Source organism: Dama dama, chromosome 16 (assembly GCF_033118175.1).
Source record: "Dama dama isolate Ldn47 chromosome 16, ASM3311817v1, whole genome shotgun sequence".
Taxonomy (NCBI): Eukaryota; Metazoa; Chordata; class Mammalia; order Artiodactyla; family Cervidae; genus Dama; species Dama dama.
Genome location: NC_083696.1, coordinates 13,562,223 through 13,583,237, shown reverse-complemented (window position 1 = coordinate 13,583,237; position 21,015 = coordinate 13,562,223). Strand labels below are relative to the sequence as shown.

At 38.6% G+C, this 21,015-nt stretch overlaps 1 protein-coding gene across 1 annotated transcript in view; it reads right to left on the bottom strand.

Annotated features, from left to right (window-relative positions):
* The window catches only part of TMEM245 (transmembrane protein 245), a 78,800-nt gene that overhangs the window by 20,458 nt on the left and 37,327 nt on the right, over positions 1-21,015 (bottom strand). The window contains exons 9-14 of the mRNA XM_061163468.1: positions 20,259-20,349; positions 14,130-14,228; positions 11,378-11,509; positions 7,191-7,313; positions 6,917-7,062; positions 270-370 (exon numbers count right to left, since the gene is read on the bottom strand). Coding sequence (XP_061019451.1) covers positions 270-370; positions 6,917-7,062; positions 7,191-7,313; positions 11,378-11,509; positions 14,130-14,228; positions 20,259-20,349 — 692 coding nt within the window. The remainder of the gene's footprint in view (positions 1-269; positions 371-6,916; positions 7,063-7,190; positions 7,314-11,377; positions 11,510-14,129; positions 14,229-20,258; positions 20,350-21,015) is intronic.

The window sequence follows — 21,015 nt, the reverse complement described above, 5'->3', positions numbered from 1 at the left end:
AGGACCTTACTTCACAATCAACCCTTTTCAGAATAGTATGTTCATTTGACAAATAAATATTTGTTGCTCATACAGTGTACTATGTACCGGGTATTATTCTAGCTACTGGGGACTCAGCAATAAACAAACATTACAAATTACATTTCTGCTGCTAATCTAGACTAGATATCAAAATTTAGCATTCCAAGTTTGACGAAGATGACAATACATGTAAAATGGTTTAATATTCCTTAAATAGAGCACAGCAGAAGTTATGATACAATTGTTACCTGATGGTATGAAGACAATATTGATGCCAAATATAGTATGAGTCAGCCAGGTATATAATCCATAGAAGCCAGCCATTTTGAGGGAAGCATCAAACACCCCTCTAGAATGTCCAAAGATTAAAGTGGAAACAAAATAAACACAGGATCATACTGGGATTCAGAAAAATCAATTATTTCTAGGCTTCTGGCTAATTTATTCCAAATCTGATAATAGCTTCGATTTTTCCAGTGGCCTGAGAATGCTATTTTCATTTTATTTCAATAAAACATACAAATCTTCTATTTAAGCCTTGAAATAGATTTACTAAACTGTTCTTTAAATTTCTCTAATGAAAAGATAACAGAAAAACCTTAAGATATCCTATTCACTGAAATAACTCATCAACTTTTCACTTCTGAAGCAGATTACTCATCACCAAAATAAAGAGAAAGAAAAATAAGTGTGATTATCTTATTTCTGAGGAGGTAATTAAATTCTGAGACATCCAGGCTATGACCAGCCCTCCCCCTGGGAAGAGGAAATGAGGGATAATATAATTGGTACTTCATCAGTCTTTCTTCTTTTAACAAACTGTTTCCACATTTCTTAAACCATGCAACCCAACTTGTAATGTCTAAAAATGGTATCAAACAATGCAGGTCACTTGGAAAGAATTTACAGAAAATAAATCTTTTGAATTCCAAAGTAAAATCAGAGATTAAAATACAACAAGTGTAAAAACAGGCACACATATTCAGTGATTAACAGGAATGAAAATATGCAATCTCGGATACTTCATTTTTGTGTTTCAGTTGGAAGACTTAAGGTAGGACTGTGTTAAGGAGGAGAAATAAGGAACTGCTCAGAGAGAGCACAAAGGCAACAAACCTAAAATCACCCCAAGGTATCACAAAATCACAAAAACAAGCAATCTGTGGGGTTCACGGGAGGCACACTCATATGCTCAGGAGAGAAGGAAAAGCTGTCTGTAACTGAAAAAAGCAGAGACCGTGGCAGCAAAGGTGACGCTATCTAGACAGAAGGACACACCAAACTTTTCTAAAGCATCCCAAGAGGTGTACTTTGAGAATAACTCTGGAACCTAGTGATTCAGTCATTTCATACCGGTCTGAGACATGGACTTGGTGACAAAATGGCTCCCCAAATTGTAAAATCTTGTCATACTGACCAGCGGCTTTCATGCAAAAATATCTTAAAGGTGCTGTATGACCTCTGACAATAAGGACACAGATGAAAAAGGTATCAAAAAGACTGAAAGGAAGGGACATAGCCTACAGGAAATATAAACGATCTGAAGAGTAACTGAATAGAAAACATGAAAGAAAAAAGGAACATGAGAGATTTGGGTTTTAAACCTGAGGGAGAAAGAATGGCAGTGTATCAAAGTCATGGAGAACCCCAGAATAGGAGAGTACATGGAAGAAAAGGGAATATGTTTAGTTGGGCCATGCTTAGCCAAAAAAAGGATGATGGAAATACTCTGGAGGTAGTTGGAAATAAGAAACAAGGCTTAACAGCAAACTTGGGACAAGAAATTTGAGATATGCCAGAAAAATCCTAATGATAGGAAAGGGTAAGATATCCCAGGAGTAAGCCTAGAAAAAATGGGGCAATGAGCTGTATTCTCATAAGGGACCTAAGCAGAAAGATATACTAGTCAGAGATAATGAAACCATTTTTCTAGTAGGAAGAAAATCACTATAGTATGCTATTCCCAGAGGGCTTCCCTGGTGGCTCAGAAGGTAAAGAATCCACCTGCAACGTAAAGAATCTGCCTGCAATGCAGGAGACCTGCATTCAAACCCAGCGTCAGGAAGATCCCCTCGGGAAGGGAATTGCTACCCACTGCAGTATTCTTGCCTAGGAAATTCCACAGGGCCACAAAAGAGTCAGACACAACTTAGGGACTAAACAACAACAAACCCAATTGGGAAAAGGATCTGCCAGCTCCCTTCATTACAGCTCCCTCCCTTTCCTGACTTACCAGCCACCCCAGAGACCCAATTTCACAGTAAATCGGACAGAAACTTGGTTGACACTGCATTTCCAGAAGGGGAAAGCAGGTTGTGCACACGGATGTAGCGTGCTGCTAAGTGGCTCAGGATGGGCTGCTCCCGTGGACACCTTTGGTCCCCACTGGGAATAACCGTGAGTCACATACACAAGCCTCTGACAGAGCCATCACATGAAGCCATGTGGAGTCCTTGGTAGTGGTAAATATTAATTCAATATTTTTATATAGTTAATACACGGTTTTGTGTCTTTGACAATGCCTACCAATCATGTGCTACTTACTCCTCTAGCACTAACTAAAAAAATCAACAAGAGGTTGTTTCAATTACATGCACAAATAGCAAACATTTGTATCTCAACACTAGTTCTATTATAAGACTAATAAAATGAATTTAGCAACTTTTAAAGCACCACAAAGAGAAACTAAGTATGAAGTTTTTAAAAGACATTTATTTCCCTTAGAAACCTGAAGCAAAGTTTAGGCTTATTAGGTTGATCTTTAATCAAGTAAGTGAAAAAGGCATTATATTTACTGACTTGGTTATTATTTAAGAACTCTAGCTTAAATTATTAATAAATTACTTTAAACAAATTAATTTAATTTCCCCAAATATGTGTGAAATTCTGCCTGTCTATTACAGCACTAGGAAATCTCTTCAAATAAGTGAAAATATATTTTCTTACAGCTTTAAACTCTTCCTTATACATTTCAATTTAAACAATATTTATAATCTTAAATCTACAACAATTTCCAATGAATATTTAAAATTTAATATTTCCAGTGAAAACTAGAAATACTGATTTACAAAATGATTGACATCGATTTCTATTAACCCTGGTATTTTCAATTCTGCAAAACTAGAGGCGGGAAGCATGTTTACTTTCCAAATGAAAATCTCACAGTACACGCATTCTCCCATCAAATTGATCACTAGGGCCCCCCCACCCACCGGCCCTGAAAAGCTGTAATCCCACAAGCAAGAGCCATACCCGTGTGCATGCACTCATGTGAAAATATCACACACACTAAATTGCACTGAGGCCGTGACAACATGCAACTTAGTAATGTGCAATATCTCCACCAGAGCAAGCAGAATGGAGCATCGGGGAAGAAGGGTGTGATGCAAACATTCAGGACACGACATGCTCTGAGGGGAGGGACGGAACGTGGCTTGAGGGTAACGGATGCATGCCACTAACTCAAAAATCCGTGAAATGTAAACCGACCACAGATGTAGTCAGCATAGAGGAACACTTATCCAGGAAGTATGGAGAAAAATAACAAAGGTTCAGAAATTCAATGGGACGGTGTTTATATCAAATAGCCACATAATTCAGAAGGCAAAGCTTGAAGAACAAAGACACTTTCACTGTCTGGACAGACATGCAGTTCACTCCCAATTTCAATTCCGCTTTTTAACTTATTAATGAATAATGTGAAATGAGTCTAATAATTCACTTAACTGCAACAATGATGATGACTGATGATCGGTGCTTATAAAATCTGATATAAGTGATAATTTACAGACTAAACTACAGCCTCAGGACATTGTGATAATATTTTCACGGTCATGTATGGAATATTTTTCCCTCTTAAAATCTTTCCCTATGAGGAAACATATTCAATTTTGAATATAATCCCTAAGAATGAAAAAACGGACAGGAGTTTGTGGAACTAGAGCTCGTTGTTATCTTATATACATGAGAAATTTCTTCAGAGGCATCTATGCAAAACTGCATATTTTAAGTCTTAAATTTGACCCAATAAAGAAGTAAAAAGCACTCAGACTGCTAAAAATCATCCTGAATTATAATCTGTAATTTATATAACTTTATAGCTGTGCTTAGAAAAATGGCCCAGCCTGTAACAAGTTATCTTGTCTGCACCATATTTTTCAGACTCACAGAAATCTATCAATTTTGAGAACAATTAGGATTATTGTACTGCTCCTGAGGGTTGTTAAATTTTTTTTCCATATTAAAAATAAAAATAAAATGAATGGTTTTTGTATGAGTACACATTAGAACCAAGACATGGGCTCCTGTTACAGCACGTAATTAATGTGGACGATCCCAAGAAGATAAAGCAAATCTAACCTGTAAAGAGACATATATTTCCTCATATTGCTGTAGATGACTATACTCTCTCTAACCTCAAATTCCTTCCTGAACCAAAGACCTCAATTTTTAAAAAATTTTCACTGAAATACAGTCAATTTACAATGTTGTGTTTGCTTCATGTGTACGGTAAAGTGATTCACTTATACATACACACATATATATATTTCCACTCTCTTCCATTATAGTTATGACAAGATATTGAGTATCCTGTGCTATATTGAGTGTCCTGTGCTATACAGTAGGTCCTAGTTATTTTTTATATATGGTAGTGTGTATATTTTAATCCCAAACTCCTAATTTGACCCTCTCCATATCCCCTTTGGTAATCATAAGTTTGTTTTCTCTGTCTGCGAGTTTATCTGCTTTGCAAATAAGTTCATTCACACCCTTTTTTTTAAGATGCCACATATAAGTGATATCACACGGTATTTGTCTTTCTCTGCAAAGAACTGAATTTTTAGCTGCTGGCTTCCTGTGTCCGGCTGAATGATGTTAACAGGACCACAAATTTAATTCATCACTTTTGACACAACGGCTCCCTGCTGGAAGAAAGCATCATGGTATACCAGAAGAATGTGTGATCTCCATCCGCTGGATGTGGGTGCAAATCACAGCTCTACTTACCAATTCCATGAAACCATGACATTAAAGAATAATGTTTAAAACAAAGGAGATGGCATTATCTGGTGTGGAAAAAAATGACTCAATGATAGATATTCAGAGGACGGTCAGCTATGCTAATAAAGGTTATATCAGGAAATTGTAGTATCTTTCTTTAAGTTCTTTATAGACAAGCTAGATAATTTTCTGTAAGACTTGGCTTAACTCACATCACTTAGAGGATTCTGACAGCCTTGATACAGTTGACTCATAACTTTACCCTACTGGGAAGACAGAAAGTTATTTTTCCTTTTTGGTAAGAATATTGGCATAAACTTATCTGAGTCAGATAGATGTCACTTAGACAAACTAAAGTTAATCTGTTGCTAGATTAATAAAGATGATAATCGAAGGTCAAACAGGCTTAGAAGGGTTGCTGAAACCAAAAAGGATCTTTTCTGAAGACAACTTCACCCTGAAAGGTGTTACAGTAGACAGTATAGTCCCACACTTGGAATCATTACATGGAAGGCTCCAGGTGGATACCTGGGAGCACCAAAGGGGATAAGAGTTTGTTTGTTTTTAACCCCACTTACTGTCCAATAACGGCTTCCCAGGTGGCTCAGTGGTCAAGAAGCTGCCTGCCAGTGCAGGAGACAAAGGTTGGATCCCTGGGTCAGGAAGATCCCCTAGAGGAGGAAATGGCAACCCATTCCACTATTCTTCCTGGGAAATCCCATGGACATTGGAGCCTGGTGGGCTACAGATCATAGGGTCGCAGAAGAGTCAGACACAACTTAGTGACTAAAACAACAACTGTCCAATAAAGTCTAGGAGGGAAAAGGGAAAAAAACCTAGCAAAGTTTCCAGAGAAAAACACAGTTTAGGTGCATGCATGCTATTTGAATGTAACCAAGGATTTTCCAAAGATTAAAGTGGTATCCTCATCTGCTGTTACATGAACACAGTGAAAAAAAAAAAGCCAAAATCAGTCAGACAAAATTATCAGGTAAAATCAAGACTTCTGTGGAAGACTAGTTTTGAGCAATTACCATTTTCTTAAAAGTATGTAGAAATAGAAATGCCAGTCAAAGATTCACTGTTCAGAGAAGCTTTAGACTCCTGACAACTTATTAAAAAAAGAAGCTCTCACGGATAACATGAGCACTTAATTTGAGTAGCTATTCAACAGAAGTCAAAATGATGTAGAGTCTTCCTAACGAGTTAAGAACAATGAGGGACACAGGTTGGCGAAGGAGCTCAAACAAGGCTGCAAGAGGCCTCCGGCTACCTGACGTGATGAAAAGGAAAAGGGAGTCAGTGACTTTTGAAAGAGGATATGAAGAACAAAAGTTGAAGAATCAGCTCATTCAGAAGTGAAGCCTGTGATACATTTTTATCAGATGACATGATGGAAGTTTCTGGCCAGAACCTATGAAAAACACAGAGACTATGACTTGGACATAACTCCAAATGTCTCATTTCTAGGATCCAAAGGACCCCCTGAAGAGGGCAACAGGAAGAAACAGGAAGGCCATCTACTGTCCTCCATAAGCAAAGCCAGAATTCCTGAGAGTACGAGGAGGCTTCTGAGAGAAGGTGAGGTGTACGTGTGGTGCAGAAGGGGCTTCGCCTGAATGAACCCCGTGATGATTAGGAGCTGGAGTAAGAGCCTGCAGGTGGAAAGCTGATGGGGACAGGCCACTAGATCTTTGCACATCACAGACTTGAGAGCGGGACACTGAAAATGTTTTACGTGATCGTCACGAAGGAGATTTTAAAAATTTGAAAACACCAGTGTCCCTCAGTCGTTTAGCACTGGATGCTGCTAGGAAGGCTCAAGGCAAAAAACAGGCCTCTCGTGGAGAGCAGTTTCTGAAGGAAGTAAGAAGAGCATAAATCTTATCCCTACCTGATAGCTTCTTCCACAGACTGGCCAATAATATTAGAAGAAGGGCCTGGCTGAGATAGTGGTGTCAGGCTTATCACCCACTTCACGGGCTTGTAGTACTCATCACTGGAACTTAACAGATAAAATAGTGTGGTCAGGAAAATTATCTGCAAAACAAAGGACAGTATCTCCTAAAATATCACATTTGGAAACTACAGGAAGGAAACACAAGTGGAACCAAGAATATGCTTTGCTGTGGAAGGCGTGTGACACGCACTCGTCTGTGTGGACATACCAGCGACAGGACAAAGTTGAGGAGGGCAGTCCCGCTGTAAAAGAGGATGGTCAGGAGCGTGGTGACGGTGGTGAAGAGCAGGCTCACGTTCCGGCTCATGACGATCCACAGAGACTCTAAGATCTGCAAACATGTGAATGATGCTTAGTAAGGACAATGGTTAAGCAAATTATGGTGAACTTGCTACAAACGTTAGGCAGCTGTTAAAACAGACCTGCTATAACACAGAAATATACTTTATGATAGAATGCTCTGTTTAAAAAACCAGACACAAAAAGTTTACACACGGCATGATTATAACTATGTGAAAATGGCACACAGAGAGAAAAAAATACCTACAGGAGAATATGCCAGAATGTAACCTGTGACTGAACATAGTTTGGAGGACCACAAGTGCAGGCCATGAAATTCTAATATTTGTCTTATTAGTTACCTCCCCTACCAGCTTGCCATCTCCAACTTAGAACAATCGAAAAATATAAAAAGATCACTTCAATGACTTCAGTAAAGTCACAATAACAGAAACGAACTGAAGTCACAAAATCAAAATGAATAGGCGGGGTCCGAGCTCTGCAACTGAAAATCTTTCCTCAGACAGATAGGACCCTATATTAAGACCTACTGAGTTCATTTGATCCACCAGCAAATTCACCAGAACCAGATATTAATACATGTTAAATATTACTGAAAGAAGATATATAATATTTATAGCACGCCTACATGTTTCCATTTCCTATCTCTTCATGAACTTAAAGTCCAACTTGATAATGTCCGTTCTATTATTATCCCCAAGAGGACTATTATATCTACTACTGTGGGCAAGAATCCCTTAGAGGAAATGCAGTAGCCCTCACAGTCAACAAGAGAGTCCAAAATGCACCGCTTGAGTGCAGTCTCAAAAATGAAAGAATGATCTCTGTTCATTTCCAAGGCAAACCATTCAATATCACAGTAATCCAAGTCTATGCCCCAACCACTAATGCTGAAGAAGCTGAAGTTGAACGGTTCGATGAAGACCTGTAAGACCTCCTAGAACTAATGTGGAAAAAAAAAAATGTCCTTTTCATCACAGAGGACTGGAATGCAAAAGTAGGAAATCAAGAGATACCTGGAGTAACAGGCAAGTTTGGCCTTGAAATACAGAATGAAGCAGGACAAAGGCTAACAGAGTACTGCCAAGGGAACAGACTGGTCACAGCCAACACCTTCTTTCCAACAACACAAGAGACGACTGAACACATGGACATCTCTGGAAGGTCAATACCTAAATCAGATTGAAGAGGACTATCCTCCCTCTTAGTGAAAAACATAGAAGCAAGATGGTCAGAAAAACACCTTCCATTGTAGCTTTCAAAACGCTCCCCTAAACCTCACAGCAAGGTAGCTAGGGAAGCAGTGGAGATGATATCATCTTTGTTTTACAGATACACAAACTGAAGCTCACGGATTTTAAAAAAACTTGCCCAAGGGCCTGAAGCTAGTAAGTGGAACCAGAGCTGAACACCAGAACTCCTAATATCTGGTTTTATTTTGGTGCCCTTTCCAAAAGAGAAATTCTGTTTTCTGTCATATGTCCAAGTTATACCATCTGTTCTATGAAAGGCCTATCCATTCCTTTCCTGCCTCAAATGTACAACTTATAAAAGGCATATTTTATTGTCCTCGGTGTTTCTTGCAAACCTCAGCTCAGCCTTAATGAGAGGAGTTTGGAAGGCTAGTTTCATTTACAATAACTCCTTACATAAAATCTTGCAAATGCTTCACGATGCCTACAAAAATATGCATGATTGACTGTTTGACCTTGTGGGATAAAGAATGAATGAATAATGCCACTGATTCTAAGAAACAAACCAACAATGCCCCTACTTGTGATTTTGACAAGCACTCTTTTGGAGAATTCAGTCTTTTGGAATTTTTATTAAAAATTAAAAAAAAAAAAAAGTTTCTGGGTCATACTGATAGGAAACACTCTGTGGTAATTCTTAAGAAATTAATGGAATGCATTAACTGTAGACTGGTAGTTGCCAGTCACAATCCAGTAACTCTTCTATGTACTCAAAGGGATTAAGAAGTAAGCTTCAGAAAATAAGAAATAGATGTTGGGTATTATAAAACTAAAAAACTGAATCAAGGGCTGACCTTGACAGTTTCTTAAAATTTTTTCTGATGAGATAGATGGTGATGTTAAAGAATGTGATTTTTTAAAATACTGCATAATAAAATATGTTAATATTTAGAATATGTATGTCAATATTTAGAAATTAGTGAACATTGATTCCAAATGACCAGTGCACATTACAAAATCATGTAAGGGTGAAAGATCCATTCCTAGCCAAGACAGATTCATGGACCCTAATATAAGAGAGTAGAAAAAGTTCACTGATAGAGTTTCAAATTCCACACTGCAACTAACCTTAAAGAAATACCATCTGCTGGGTGATAAGAGTAGTATCAAAGAATTGTCACAATGATCTGAAAAGGTTATTAAAAGACTTCCCTCTCTTTTCAAACTACCTATCTGTGTGAGGCTGGATTTTCCTCACATACTTCAACCAAAACAACATATTCCAACAGACTTGAGTAAAGGAACAAGTATGAGAATCCAGACATTAAATAGGTTTGCAAAAATGTAACAAAAGCCATTCATCATTAAATCATTATTTTGTTTTGGAACATGGTTATTTTTCAAACACAAAAAGCATGTTCTTTATGTCAACAAGTAACATTATATTTTAGTGAGCTGTTAAATATTTTTAAAGTTCTCGGTTTTAACTGCTAATACCATAAATACCAATAGAATGTACATCAGCAAAAGCTCTTTGGAGCTCTCAGACCAAAAAGTCTGAGAGCCACTGGACTAGAGAAAACAGAGGGAAGAGATTATCAAAAGCAACATTCTTAGAATGGAAGGACATGAATTTCTAGATTTAACTTCAAACTATCACAGCTATATTAGGCGACTGGGAGGACGGGAAAATGTGAGTGCAGGAATGGGCGAAGGGCCCAACAGAGTCGTAAGAAAACCCTAGGGAAGCAGTAAGGAGGCATTGAGACACTCGTATCTTCATCTTCCAGGTCAGAAGCCGAAGATAACACTGTGAAACCAAGAAAGAGCAGCATAAAGATTGTTTTAGAAATTTAGAGGTAAATACACAGAGAAAGTTAAAAGAATGGAGCACTCTGGAGAATGAGACTGAAGGGAGGAAGCTCAGAGCTGGGGCAACGCTATCCACTATTTAACACCTTAAAGTATCTTTGACTTTTAGCTATGGTCATCTCTTGTTCTGATAAAAACTAAAATTTAAAAACATCTAGCACAGCAAACCTCCACTTTTTAAAAAATTTTATTTTTTTAAAGATTTTTTTTTTATGTGGACCGTTTTTTTTTGGTTTTTGTTTTTAAACTCTTTATTGAATTTGCCACAACACTGCTTCCATTTTGTTTTTTTTGGCACCGAGGCATGTGGGGTCCTAGCTCCTGAACTAGGAAATGAAGCTGCACCCTCTGTACTAGAAGAACTTTTCCCAACCACTGGACCACCAGGGAAGTCCCAAACCTCCATTTTTATTAACATGGTAAGAGTTACAGGTTTACTCACAAGAGAGGATTTCTCATCTCTGTGAAAAGCCATAGGCCAAGAGACCTCACAAAGTACGCTATGGAGTGAAACTCACCAATACTGCAAACTGTTCCTTGCTGCCTCCAATCTTTTGGAAAACAAGGCAGCAGTGGATGGCGCATGAAGGAAGGACAGGAGGGATGACAGAAATCTAAACCTTTAAACATCCAGTCTCTCTATTGCAACTGGAACCATATTTCTATCTGCCAAAGGACTTCGCCAACCAAAGGCAACTGGCTCCTTTGCTAGTGGTTCAACTAGGGGCATTCTGATCAGTCTAGGCGATGAGGACCCCATTCTCAGAACCCAGGAGCCACAGCATCGTGCAAACTTCCTGAGTTAGCATCTCTTGGTTACTCTTCAACCATAGAGGAGGTACCAGGGGAGCTACACTTGAGGCCTATGGCTTTTGTACATCTTTCTGGTGCATTTAGAATTCTCAAAACTGCAAAATCTCATGGCATTAAAAACAAGGTAATGAAAGACACTTATGTGTGTGAAAAAAACCTGTGAATTACAGTTTGTTTTTTCCTAAGTTCAATTTAACTAAAAAATACTAGTTCTTACCGAAAGAAAGGTCTCAATGTTCTCATGGACAAAGGAAGCGATATCCTGCCAGTCGAGAATGTCCCCCAGCCAGCTATTCTGACGACTTATGTGCAGCTTGTGTCCTCTGTGCCTTCCAGAGTGCGATACGTTCTATGGAATAAAACAGTTCAGACATGAAATCCCCATCTTAACCTAAAGACAAGAAGACATATAAATAGCCTACTTTGTTTCCGGTCCACTGGAGCAGTTTAGTAAATACACAGAGGTGAAAAACTTTGTATTATAACAGAAATTAACAAAGAACGCCATCAAAAAGACCTGAAATATATTTTTCTGTTTATATTCTAGCTACTGTGTCTCAGCCTAGCTTAAATGCATCCCTCCTAAGCATGTTCATGAACACACTTTATTTGTCAGTATATTCAACTGAACATGAACACAGCATATACTTTCATCTTATTTTCCCCCCTCTTTCTCCCCTCTAACCTTTCTTTTAGTCTCCCATTTTTGCTTTTTCCCTCTTTTCCTCATCTACCTTATTACTCTTCCAAAGAAGCTAAAGAGAGCAGAGAGAAATAAAATATGAAAAAGTATAGCTAAAAGCAATATTAACTATAGTGGTATATATTAATCATATCTCAATAAAAGAGGGAAAAACAGAATATGAAAGAGAAAGAAGGGTGCAGAGGAGAAATCTAACTTGCTTATCTGGAAAAGAATTACACTGGCAGATATGCAGGAATAACAGATGTGAAAGGGTGATGAATAAACAAAGTGACTGGTAAGGTTAACATTTAGAAATAGAAGTAGATTCTTAACATTTTGCATGTGTTTCCATTTTCGCACTTTTCCAAAAAGCCCAGGGATGCCAGTCTTCATTAGCAATGAAAACATTAGGTCCTAGTAAAAGAGGTAAAGAAAGCAATGCACTTATCCACTTACAAACCTATGCTTTTAAAACACTGACCTGACCTCCCTGGACCATTCAGGAAACTCAAAGTGGGTGAGGGATAGTAAAAGCTGTTTGTGTGTAAGCAGATGCCCCAGATATTAGCAGAAGAAACAGATACAACCTTTGTAATTAGCTCTTCAGCAGGTCTATCTACCCAGAGATTCCCCAGTTAGGTTTTGTTTGGTTTCAGTATTTATTTATTTATTTGGCTCCACTGGATCTTAGTTGTAGCTTGTGGGGTCTTTAGTTGCACGGGGCAAACTCTTAGTTGTGGCATGTGGGATCTAGCTCTCTACCAAGGGATTAAACCTGGGCCCCCTGCACTGGGAGCTCAGAGTCTTAACCACTGGACCACCAGGAGGTGCTCCCAGTTAGTTTTAACTCCCAATTTTTGAAAAACCCACAAAACCCATCACCATTTCTTCAACTTCTCCTAGGCGGGGGCCAACAAACGTCCATCTAGTCAAGACTATGCTTTCTCCAGCAGTCATGTATGGATGTGAGAGTTGGACTATAAAGAAAGCTGAGCACCGAAGAAATGATGCTTTTGAACTGTGGTGTTGAAGAAGACTCTTGAGAGTCCCTTGGACTGCAAGGAGATTCAACTAGTCCATCCTAAAGGAAATCAGTCCTGAATATTCAATGGAAGGACTGATGCTGAAGCTGAAACGTCAATACTTTGGCCACCTGATGTGAAGAACTGACTCACTGGAAAAGACCCTGATGCTGGGAAAGATTGAAGGTGGGAGGAGAAGGGGACGACAGAGGATGAGATGGTTGGATGGCATCACCGACTAGACAGACATGAGTTTGAGCAAGCTCCAGGAGTTGGTGATGGACAGGGAGCCTGGCGTGCTGCAGCCCACGGGGTGGCAAATATTCGGACACAACTGAGCGACTGAACTGAACTGGCAAGAACACACAATGCCAAACAGGTCACTAGGGAACATATGCAAATTTTCAATTGCGCCCTCCTCCCCGCTCCCCAAGTTAACTCTGCCCCACTCGATCTCTCTCCCCTTCATGGGCATCTTCCACAACACAGTCCTGATGGGCCATGGGCCCTGCGAGCCCAGTGTACAGAATGGCCTGCACCACTATCTGCTTTCAAACTATTTTTATATTTAGTAAAAAATGATACACATCAGTACAAGTAGCACAAAAGTTTACTTAAAATAATTATCTCTAAACTTTCAGATCTATTTTCACTTCCTCAAAGAAAAAGTTCTTAATGTCCAGAGGTGTACTATCCCAAATAGTAGCCACTACCCACTTGTGGCTATCGAGTACCTAAATATGCTCCTAGTGTAAAAGATAAACCAGACCTCTAACACTTAGAATGGAAAAGATTTTATATGTATATGTTATATATAAAATATAAAATCTCATTACTTTTTCATTCATCCCGTATGGAAATGACATATTGGGTATACTGTGTTAAGTAAAATACATTATTAAAATGAATCTCATCCATCCTAGTTTTTTTTTCTTTTTTTGTTTTAATGCAGCCACTAGAAAGTTAACATTACATATACGGCTTGCATCACACTTCTACTGCACAGATCTGGTTAAGAGGATGAGACACTGTTGAGGATAATGAAAAGCAGATAGAACACTGATAACAGAGAAACTGGTGTGTTCTGCCATGGAGGTTAATCATCAATTCAAGCTGACCTTTAATCACCTGAGGTTTAAGACCTTGCAGCTTAAAAATGTCAATAAATGAAATCCCAGGGTTAACACAATCCAACCTAGTCAATGAGCCCATAAAAGGGTACTATTAGTTTACAACTGAAATCCTTAGTTAAAATAACTTACCTTTACAAACCAAGAATGATACAGCCTATCCCAAAGTTCTAGTACTTGTTTTTCAATTACGGCCGTATTATTCACCTTATCTCCAAGAATTTTATGAAGCTGGAAGGAATACAGATATAATCTGAGTTAGTGTTTCAGGCAACAATCCAGTAAAATTAATACATGCTGGTCTTTACATTTGTTCCAAATCAAACTAAAATGTCCCAGACTATTTAATTGCCTCCAACCACATTATTCTTTCCTTAAACTTTACTCAGTATTTCCAGTAAATACTCTCTTTTTGCCTCTTTATTCTTTCCTTTATTCTTAGGTCTCTAAGAAAACTTCTTTAGGTCTTAAGAGAACGAAGCCATGCTTACTGACTTTTCTGATCTCATCTGCCCAGAAAAAAAATCTTTTCCAAGTGACCCCGGTGCTCATCCATTATATGGAAGTGTCATGTTACATTTACCACTAGTGTTAGAATTACCACACAACTTTTAAGTAAAATTTTAGAACCTCAGTTATAAACACAAATCTTCCTTTGAATACGCTGAGAGATGTGAGGTCTCAGTGTGTGTTATTTGCTTAGTCATGTCCAACTCTGCAACCCCATGGACTATAGGCCGCCAGGCTCCTCTGTCCATGGGATTCTCCAGGCAAGAATTCGGGAGTGGGTAGCCATTCCCTTCTCTAGGGATCTTCCCAACCCAGGGATCGAGCTCGGGTCTCCTGCACTGCAGGCAGATTCCTTACTGTCTGAGCCAGAGATGTCAGATCTCAGAGTTACGACCAATTAGACTGGCCTCAGGGTTTGGGAAATCAAAAACACTAAGACAAGATAACGTGGAGAAAGCTGTTCATTATAGTATCTCATCCTACATTTTACATGTTACTAAAACCATATGGTACTCTTAAACACGCTTTTAAAAAGACAATGATTTGTTACCCCACTTAATATAACTGCTGCTGTTTTTTCCTCCACAACTTTCTGCATGCTTATACAGATACAGTTTAGAATTCTATATTTTCTTTTGCATCATAAGTATTTCATTTTTGCTCTTCAACACTAACCTTTATTTTTAATGGTTTCATATTAGCTAAGTTTTTCTATTACTATTTAATAATTAATCATATGACATAGAGATGGTTCCCAATTTATAATGTCACAAGTAACACTGCAATATTCTATACAACTTTTTTATTACTAACATTAAGATAAACATACAGGAATCAAAGGAAATGAGCATTTTAATGACTCCTGTGAAACAATGCTAAACTGTCTTCTATAAGGACTGTACCAATTAATACTTTCCTATATCGTATGAAAGAACCAATTTTTCCCAAACCTTATGAACTGATAAATTATTAAATTATTAGATAATTTAATAGGCATGAAAAGGTAATAATTATTTATATTTTTCTTTAGTGATGAGAGTGACCATTTTCCATGTTGGTTTTCAATGTGTATTTCCTTTTGTGTGACCTAACCATACCTTTTGACCATTTAATGCTGATCTTATAGATACCTGAACCAGTTTTTTGACATGTTTGATACAAATATATCTCCTCAGTGTTTTCTCTTACATTTGATTTATTAATAAACCAAAGACAAATTAGTGAATATAAAAGCCATTTATCTTTGCATAGTATTTTACAGTTTACAAATGGCTCTCACCTACGTTCTGTGACCTTTGCGACAATCTCTTAACAAAGTTAGACAGAGAAAGGTTTTGTTAACCCTTTATTCTTTTAAAATGAGAAAACAGAAAGAATCTATGATAGGCCCAAGGTCATGCAGCTAGAGTTGGGATTAAAAGCAGCATAGTTAGGATCAAAAGTTGTCTAATATTCTTTCATCTATAGCTTATATAACCTATGAACAAAGAATACCTAACAGAGCAAATTATCCACAATAATTAAAAACCACCATTACCCCATTCTAATTCTCCCTACTTATTTTTTAACAATCATGGGGATCTAGTCTTTTTTAAAGTTTTATTTATTTATTCACCCATAGTGTTTTTGGCTGTGCTGGGTCTTCACTGTTGCAGAGAACAAGGGCTTTCTCAAGCTGTGGCAAGCAGGGGTTACTCTCTAGTTGTGGTGTGCGGGCTTCTCAATGCGCTGGCCTCTCTTGTTGCAGAGCCCTGGTGCCAGGCATGCAGGTTACAGTAGATGCGGCACACGGGCTTAGCTGCCCACAGCTGGTGGGATCTTCCCTGATCAGGGATGGAACCCACGTCCCCTTTCCTGGCAGGCGGATTTTTAAACTGGACCACTAAGGAAGTCCTCTACTGACTTTAACTGTGTCTTTTATATACTACGATTGTCAGATTCTCACAGTCCTATGACCCATTCTGTCAGCCTCTGGGATCTCGTTTTACCAGAAGAGCCCTAAAATGGTCACAGACAGCCTCCAGTTTTGGCTGCTCGCACAGTGGCCTTTACTGCAATAAAGCACTATTTCAAACTGACATCTCCTTTAGCGGTTTCACTCCCAGCCCAACGGTGAATAGCTAAAATACCACAACTATTAACTAAAAGGAGTTGTCGCTGTTTAATTGATAAGTCATGTCTGACTCTTTTGCGACCCCACGGATGGTAGCCCGCCAGGCTCCTCTGTCCATAGGAGTTCCCTGGCAAGAATACTGGAATGCGGAGCCACTTCCTTCTCCAGGGGATCTTCTTGACCCAGGGATCGAACGCGCATCTCCTGCACTGGCAAGCAGATTCTTTACCACTAAGCCACCTGGGAAGCCTAACTCAAAAGAGAGTTCAGCAAAATTTTGCATCATGTTATAAAACCCTCTTTTCAAATTTGTGGTGCTATCAATCCTAGCAGAATACCACAGACCCCAATTACCAGCCTGCAACATTATATTGTCAAAAGTCACAAGGAAGACTGGGCCAGAGAACTGAGTTTAACAGGCACATCACTGCGGTTACAAAAATCACTGAAGCACACATACCGTTGGTGGGATGAGATGCTCTTTGCATATGAGACACAATTCCACACTAAGAGCAGTCAGAATGCCGTCTGAGGGCTGTGTGACTTAAGGCAAACAGCCCAATCTACAAAACTAGGAGTAAGTCAGAAGGCAAATGTCTGTTCCAGCCTTGCTTGAAATCTTGGCAGCATCTGATAAAACCAACCAAGTCTTTCTTGAACCATTTTCTTCTGCAGGCCTCGCTGATACACAGGGTACAACACAGGGCTCCTCCTCCTCCGTCTCCCCTGCTGGCTCACTTCTCTGACCTTCAAAAGCCCAAGTGCTCAGGAAACTATGTCTGGTCCTCCTCAAGACACACTCTCTCCTTAGGCCACAATACAGGCTTAATGGTGTCCTCCACCTCTCAATTCTTATGTAAAGTCCTAACCCCCATGTGACTGTATTTGGAGATAGGGTCTTGAAGGAGGTAATCAAGTTAAAATGAGGTCACTGAACGCTGAGCAGAGAGCAAACTTGGGGATCTGAGTAGAACCATAACAGTGAACAGAGGACATAGGAGACACCGCTGAAAAAGTAGGCTGGGAGCAGATAGAAAGTGACCTTCTCTGTTCACACCTAAACATAGGCTATAAAGACTTTTTTTTCTTTCCTGAGTGTGGCATTCTGCTCCCACTTAGTTTTGGCCCTTTCTACACTGTAGTTCTTGGAATTCAATTATTATATGACTCTCAGATGGATAAGATCTAAGCTACCCCTGCAATTTCAATGACTTTTTTTAAAAAAAATTTTATTGAGATATAACTGACACACCTTACAATTCACCCATTTAGGTGTATAACTCAATAGTTTTTTTGCATTCACAGTTATGCAACCATGACCACAATCAATTTTTGAACATTCTCAAGCCCCCAGAAGTTGACTCCATACTCATTAGTAATCACTATTCCATTTCTTTCCAATCCCCCTACCCTTGAAAACCACTATTCTACTCTGTTTCTATAGGTAAGCCTCTTTCACACATTTTATATAAATGGAATCATATTTATGTGGTCTTTTAGACAGCTTCTTTGACTTAGTATAATGTTGTCTAGGTTCATCCATGTTGTAAAATGTATCAGTACTTCCTTTTTATGGTCAAATAATATTCCATTATACAGATATACCACATTTTATTTATCTAGTCAGTTCAATGGTTGTTTTTAGATATTATGCTTTCGCCTCCTAAATCAGGATCACAAATATTTTACAACTTTTCATAGAAAATCATGTCTCTTCTGCTGTCTTCCATTTTAGACTCTTAAGTATAAGGTTTCAAACCTATTTTTTCTTCTAAGTAATTAAAAATTTACTTTAAAATCTAAGGCACATTCTTCTAGTTATCCAAATTCCCTTTATTATTTTCCCAAATAGGTAAGAATTCCAGAATAAAAGTTTCTCCTGAACAGATAATTCAAGAATTAAACGCTACGTTATCCACAGAATAAGTCAGGCAAACATGTATCTAAATGTCTAAAAGTCCTCTGCAATATTCGGTCTTCCTTCCATGATAGTTCTGAGATGTATATCCACATACAGTGGAACCCTGACCAACACTGGTTTGAACACTGCGGGTCCACTTACACATGAATTTTTCTCACTAAATATGTACTACAGTGGTACAAGATCTGCGGTTGGTTGAATCTGAGAATGTAGAACCAGGTAAATGAGCGCCAAATGTGAAGTTATTCAGGGACTTTTCAACTACAGGGAAGGTCAGCACCTCTAACCACCACATTGTTCAAGGTTACCTGTACTTATCTTTCGTTTATTCAACAAATATTTTCTTTAAAACTTCCACGTGACAGTGGATTTGGTTATCTGGTATGGACCCAGGAAAATCAGTAACACATCTTTCTCCTAACTTTTAACTTGACCACGATTCTATCCTTAGGTTAGCAGATTACTGTAAGTATAGTGTAATTTCCAAGAGGTGGCGCAGTGATAAAGAATACATCTGCCAGTGCAGGAGATGCAAGAGGCGCGGGCTTGATCCCTGGGTCGGGAAGATCCTCTGGAGGAAGAAATGGTAACCCACTCCAGTATTCTTGCCTGAAAAATTCCATGGACAGAAAAGCCTGGAGGGCCACAGTCCATGGGGTCACAAAGAGTCAGACACAACTGAGCAACTGAGTAGGCACATATACACAGTGCAATTTCCAAGATACCTTTTGTTTTTTAGATTCTGAATTTAAATTTCTAACAGGGAATTTTTTGGCACACATCTCAGTGCAACAAGTTTTGGCAAACCCTAGATAATCCTAATTACCTCATACATTAAAACTGCAAATTACCTTCATTTCCACAGGAAAAACTAGGGGGAAAAAAGCGATGTCCCAAATCTGTATCATGGAGTCTGATCCCTTAGCTACAAGAGCTGTGTCTTTTCCTCTGCCTTTCATTTCCCCTTCACAAAACTTCAATCAAACTCACCTCCTCAAGTACATTCCTATTTCTGTATCTTGGATCACACAAATACCCCTTCTTAAAATACACTCTTCCTGCTCTCTATGCATCCAGGATCTATCATTCCATTCCTTCACAGTTTATCTCAAGTGCCACATTAAAGCACTTAAATCAGTTCCGGGCACACACTTCTAGCATATCATAGTAGAAAGAGCAAAGGATTTAGAATTAGTCTTCAGTCTGAAAGCAAGCTCTGCAATTTATTACATGACCATTGGGAATTTACTTAAGTAAATTTACTTAAGTCTGTTTCCATGTCTATAATGGGGGTAAAATAATTCAGACTACTATAGGTTTCTTGGAAAGATTAAATGAAACAAATTGGAAACTGTCAAGTACAGTTATTAGCAGATAATAATAAAATTTAAAAATTTACTTTTTTTTTCACAAAGCCATATTTGATCAGCCAAGCTTATTGATCATTCTGTCCTAATGTACAAACAATGAATCAGATCTATTTTTAACATGAAGCAAATGCCCAGCCTCTTGGATTGTTCGGGCTACCAGCAATTATCAATAAGATCATCCAGATGGTTTTATTTCATCCTATGTTGCCTGTTGATTTATAGATTTAAGCCTATTTCAAAAGCAGAAATTATAAACAGAATCTCCATTTTTGCTTTATCAAAGCAAGAAGTCACTACCCATGAAGGCCCTGCAAAGAAAAAGCTGTGAAAATAGGCTCTTCCCTTACCTTGTGGGTTATCCATTCTCGTCCATACTGATACACGTTGTTGGCTGCAGAATTAAGGGCTCTTTGGACAACCTGAGCCTCAGGAAGCCAACTAATTCAAAATAAAGGGAGGAAAAATGAAAAACTGGTATAGTGTACTGCACCAGCAATCCCTGGAACTTAATTTTTAAAACAATCATTTACAATTTATGATTCTAAAACTTGCAGAGTATTTCCTAACTTAAATTACCAACTACCTTGGGGGTAGTTAAAAAAAATAAATAAAAGAGGAGGCCATACAATTTATCATCAAGTTCAATTAGGTGAACAGCATAATCCCAGGAACACTCTCCACGAAGACATAAAAACCCTCTCACAGAAGCCAAATTAAACAAGTCGGCAAAGAGATCCTACAGGCGTCGGCAGACTTTTTTTTTCTGTAAAGGGCCAAGGCGTAAATATTTCAGGCTTTTCGGGACATATGATCTGTATCACAACTACTCAATTCTGTCTGCTTTTTTCTGCAGCCTCCAAATAGCCACAGACAACATGACATGAACAGGTGTGGGCTGTTCCAATAAATCTTCATAGGAACAGGTGGCTGGATTTGGTTCTGAGCCGTAGTCTGCCAACTCTGCCACAAAAAATGATACAGTATGGGAATGCTGCTGACTCTGCCACGGGGGGGATTTTCTCCAATCCCTTAACCTCTGATCCTGCTTCCTCATCTGTAAAATGGGGATAATCCCTTCAGCACACAACATAACGTGTGGGGAAA